Source organism: Coregonus lavaretus, assembly GCF_964263955.1.
Source record: "Coregonus lavaretus genome assembly, chromosome: 17".
NCBI lineage: Eukaryota > Metazoa > Chordata > Actinopteri > Salmoniformes > Salmonidae > Coregonus > Coregonus lavaretus.
The window spans coordinates 43,130,226-43,135,225 of record NC_140004.1 but is presented as its reverse complement, the minus strand read 5'-3'; the positions used below and the strand labels follow the sequence as shown (position 1 = coordinate 43,135,225).

Sequence of the window (5,000 nt, the reverse complement as noted above, 5' to 3'; positions counted from 1 at the left end):
CACACACACACACACTCCCAACACACACACACACACACACACACACACTCACACTCCCAACACACACACACACACACACTCACACTCCCAACACACACACACACACACACTCACACTCCCAACACACACACACTCACACTCCCAACACACACACACACACACACTCACACTCCCAACACACACACACTCCCAACACACACTCCCAACACACACACACACTCCCAACACACACACACACACACACACACACACACACACACACTCCCAACACACACACACTCACACTCCCAACACACACAGACACACACACTCCTTACCCCCCCTCACTGGCCCTGTCCCGTCCGGCGATCTCTCTGTGACAAAACATTCAGAGAGGTCTCCTTACCCCCCTCACTGGGGTTGTTGTTGTTGTTTGTCCCTAATCCATTGTCTGTGTTTCTCAGGGTCGGGTGGAGGTGGAGGCCGGGAACGAGAACATGAAGTTTGAGACGGGACCCTTCTCCTACTACGGGGTCATGGCCCTCAGTGCTCCCACATTAGGTGAGTCCTCGCTCTCCTCCATTACTCTCTGTCTGTTTCTCTCCTATCTCTCCCAATTCAAATATCTCTCTCTCAATTCAATTTAAGGGGCTTTATTGGCATGGGAAACATATGTTAACATTGCCAATGCAAGTGAAATAGATAATAAACACAAGTGAAATTAACAATAAAAAATGAACAGTAAACATTACACTCAGAAGTTCCAAAAGAATAAAGACATTTCAAATGTCATATTATGTCTATATACAGTGTTGTAATAATGTGCAAATAGTTAAAGTACAAAAGGGAAAATAAATAAACATAAATATGGGTTGTATTTACAATGGTGTTTGTTCTTCACTGGTTGCCCTTTTCTTGTGGCAACAGGTCACAAATATTGCTGCTGTGATGGCGCACTGTGGTATTTCACCGAATAGATATGGGAGTTTATCAAAATTGGATTTGTTTTTCGAATGTGGGTCTGTGTAATCTGAGGGAAATGTGTCTCTAATATGGTCATACATTTGGCAGGAGGTTAGGAAGTGCAGCTCAGTTTCCACCTCATTTTGTGGGCAGTGTGCACATAACCTGTCTTCTCTTGAGAGCCAGGTCTGCCTACGGCAAGGCTATGCTCACTGAGTCTGTACATAGTAAAAGATTTCCTTAATTTTGGGTCAGTCACAGTGGTCAGGTATTCTGCCACTGTGTACTCTCTGTTTAGGGCCAAATAGCATTCTAGTTTGCTCAGTTTTTTTTGTAAATTCTTTCCAATGTGTCAAGTAATTATCTTTTAGTTTTCTCATGATTTGGTTGGGTCTAATTGTGTTGCTGTCCTTGGGCTCTGTGTGGTCTGTTTGTGTTTGTGAACAGAGCCCCAGGACCAGCTTGCTTAGGGGACTCTTCTCCAGGTTCATCTCTCTGTAGGTGATGGCTTTGTTATGGAAGGTTTGGGAATCGCTAACTTTTAAGTGGTTGTAGAATTTAACAGCTCTTTTCTGGATTTTGATCATCAGCGGGTATCGGCCGTAGTCTCAATTTGGTGTTTGTCCCATTTTGTGAATTCTTGGTTGGTGAGCGGACCCCAGACCTCACAACCATAAAGGGCAATAGGTTCTATAACTGATTCAAGGATTTTTAGACAGATCCTAATTGGTCCTGGCAACTGGACATTTTTTGGAACACCATTATTTTTGTCTTACTGAGATTTACTGTCAGGGCCCAGGTCTGACAGGATCTGTGCAGAAGATCAAGGTGCTGCTGCTCCTTGGTTGGGGACAGAAGCACCAGATCATCAGCAAACAGTAGACATTTTAACTTCAGATTCTAGTAGGGTGAGGCCAGGTGCTGCAGACTGTTCTAGTGCCCTCGCCAATTCGTTGATATATATGTTGAAGAGGGTGGGGCTTAAGCTGCATGCCTGTCTCAACCCACGGCCCTGTGGAAAGAAATGTGTGAATTTTTTGCCAATTTTAACCGCACACTTGTTGTTTGTGTACATGGATTTTATAATGTCGTATTTCTTCCCCCCAACACCACTTTCCATCTGTTTGTATTGCAAGCCTTCATGCCAAATTGAGTCAAAAGCTTCTTTGAAATCAGCAAAGCATGAGAAGACTTTGCCTTTGTTTTGGTTTGTTTGTTTGTCAATTAGGGTGTGCAGGGTGAATACGTGGTCTGTCGTACGGCAATTTGACAAAAACCCAATTTGACGTTTGCTCAATACATTGTTTTCGCTGAGGAAATGTAAGAGTCTGCTGTTGATGATAATGCAGAGGATTTTCCCAAGGTTGCTGTTGACGCATATCCCACAGTAGTTATTGGGGTAAAATTTGATTCCAGTTTTGTGGTTTGGGTTGATCAGTCCTTGTTTCCAAATATTAGGGAATATGCCAGAGCTGAGGATGATGTTAAAGAGTTTAAGTATAGCTAATTGAAATTTGTGGTCTGTATATTTTATCATTTCATTGAGGATACCATCAACACCACAGGCCTTTTTGGGTTGGAGGGTTTGTATTTTGTCCTGTAGTTCATTCAATGTAATTGGAGAATCCAGTGGGTTCTGGTAGTCTTTAATAGATGATTCTAAGATTTGCATTTGATCATTTGCTGTTTCATTTGCTGAATCCAGTGGGTTCTGTATGTTTTTGCTGTTTGTTCTATGTTATAGGGCCAACAAGATTGAAGTGGTTTATCCATACATCTCTGTTTTGGATAGATAACTCTTCGTGTTGTTGTTTGTTTAGAGTTTTCCAATTTTCCCAGAAGTGGTTTGATTCTATGGATTCTTCAATTACATTGAGCTGATTTCTGACGTGCTGTTCCTTCTTTTTCCAAAGTGTATTTCTGTATTGTTTTAGTGTTTCACTATAGTGAAGGCGTAGACTCAGGTTTTCTGGGTCTCTGTTTTTGGTTGGATAGGTTTCTCAATTTCTTTCTTAGGTTGTTGCATTCGTTATCAAACCATTTGTCATTGTTATTAATTTTCTTAGTTTATCTGCTTGAAATGTTTAGATTTGATAGGGAAGCTGACAGTTCAAATATACTGTTTAGGTTTTCTACTGCCAAGTGTACACATTCGCTATAATAGTGAAACATTTTGTCCAGGAAGTTGTCTAGAAGGGATTCAATTGGTTGTTTCCTAATAGTTAATAATAGTTATTGTATACGCTTCCACACTACATCCCTTCCATTTATAGCATGTCTTAATATTATTCAGTTCCTTTGGCTTTGATGCCTCATGATTGAGCATAGCTTTGTTCAAGTAGAGTGTGATTTTGCTGTGATCTGATAGGGGTGTCAGTGGACTGACTGTGAACGCTCTAAGATACTCTGGGTTGAGGTCAGTGATAAAGTAGTCTACAGTGGTCTAAGGCACTGCATCGCAGTGCTAGCTGTGCCACTAGAGATCCTGGTTCGAATCCAGGCTCTGTCGTAGCCGGCCGCGACCGGGAGACCAGTAGCGTATTTCTTTCATGTAGCCAGTGCTTTTGAATACCTGAAGTGAAGTCAGCAGGGGCAATGAGTTCAGGAATTATACACACCAATGGTTTTGTTTCTCAAAACTATTTTTCCTGATGAACTTTGAACTCTGTGGCTCTGCCTGTCTACCTCTCTTCCTCATTTCTCTCACTCTCTCTCTCTCTACCTCTACCTCTCTTCCTCATTTCTCTCACTCTCTCTCTTCCTCATTTCTCTCACTCTCTCTCTCTCTCTCTCTACCTCTACCTCTCTTCCCTCACTCTCTCTACCTCTACCTCTCTTCCTCATTTATCTCACTCTCTCTACCTCTGTCTCTCACTCTCTCTCTCTACCTCTCGCTCTCGCTCTCAATTCAATTTCAATTTAAGGGCTTTATTGGCATGGAAACGTATGTTAACATTGCCAAAGCAGGTGAAGTAGATAGTAAACAAAAGTGAAATAAACAATAAAAATGAACCGTAAAAATAAAGACATTTCAAATGCCATATTATGTCTATATACAGTGTTGTAACGATGTGCAAATTGTTAAAGTACAAATGGGAAAATAAATAAACATAAATATGGGTTGTATTTACAATGGTGTTTGTTCTTCACTGGTTGCCCTTTTCTTGTGGCTACAGGTCACAAATCTTGCTGCTGTGATGGCACACTGTGGTTTTTCACCCAATAGATATGGGAGTTTATCAAAATTGGGTTTGTTTTCAAATTCTTTGTGGATCTCTGTAATCTGAGGGAAATATGTGTCTCTAATATGGTCATACATTTGGCAGGAGGTTAGGAAGTGCAGCTCAGTTTCCATCTCATTTTGTGGGCAGTGTGCACATAGCCTGTCTTCTCTTGAGAGCCAGGTCTGCCTACGGTGGCCTTTCTCAATAGCAAGGCTATGCTCACTGAGTCTGTACATAGTCAAAGCTTTCCTTAAGTTTGGGTCAGTCACAGTGGTCAGGTATTCTTCCACTGTGTACTCTCTGTTTAGGGCCAAATAACATTCTAGTTTGCTTAGTTTTTTTTGTTAATTCTTTCAAATGTGTCAAGTAATTCTCTTTTTGTTTTCTCATGATTTGGTTGGGTCTAAATGTGTTGTTGTCCTGGGGCTCTGTGGGGTCTGTTTGTGTTTGTGAACAGAGCCCCAGGACCAGCTAGCTTCGCGTGCTCTAGGGCAACGGTGTCTAGATGGAATTTGTGTTTGTGGTCCTGGCAACTGGACGTTTTTTGGAACACCATTATTTTTGTCTTACTGAGATTTACTGTCAGGGCTCAGGTCTACCTCACTCTCTCTGTCCTTACAGAGTGTTTTGTCTCTCACTCACTTGTTTGTCTCTATTCATACTTCTCTCCTTTTTCCTTCTCTCTCTTTCACCTGTTTGTTTTAATCTGAGAATAATGTATCCCACACCTACAGCTCAAATCAAACAGAGATTCTCTCTTTTACTGTCACATGTAATGCGACCTGTAAGTGTGAGTCAAGGAATGGTTTAACTAAGTACTTTTACATGTATATT

The 5,000-nt window shown here is 41.5% G+C and overlaps 1 protein-coding gene across 1 annotated transcript in view; it reads left to right on the top strand.

The window, feature by feature from the left end:
- LOC311144563 (metal transporter CNNM4-like) overlaps positions 1 to 5,000 on the top strand; it is a 65,995-nt gene that overhangs the window by 55,087 nt on the left and 5,908 nt on the right. The window contains exon 5 of the mRNA XM_084180598.1: positions 444 to 540. Coding sequence (XP_084036724.1) covers positions 444 to 540 — 97 coding nt within the window. The remainder of the gene's footprint in view (positions 1 to 443; positions 541 to 5,000) is intronic.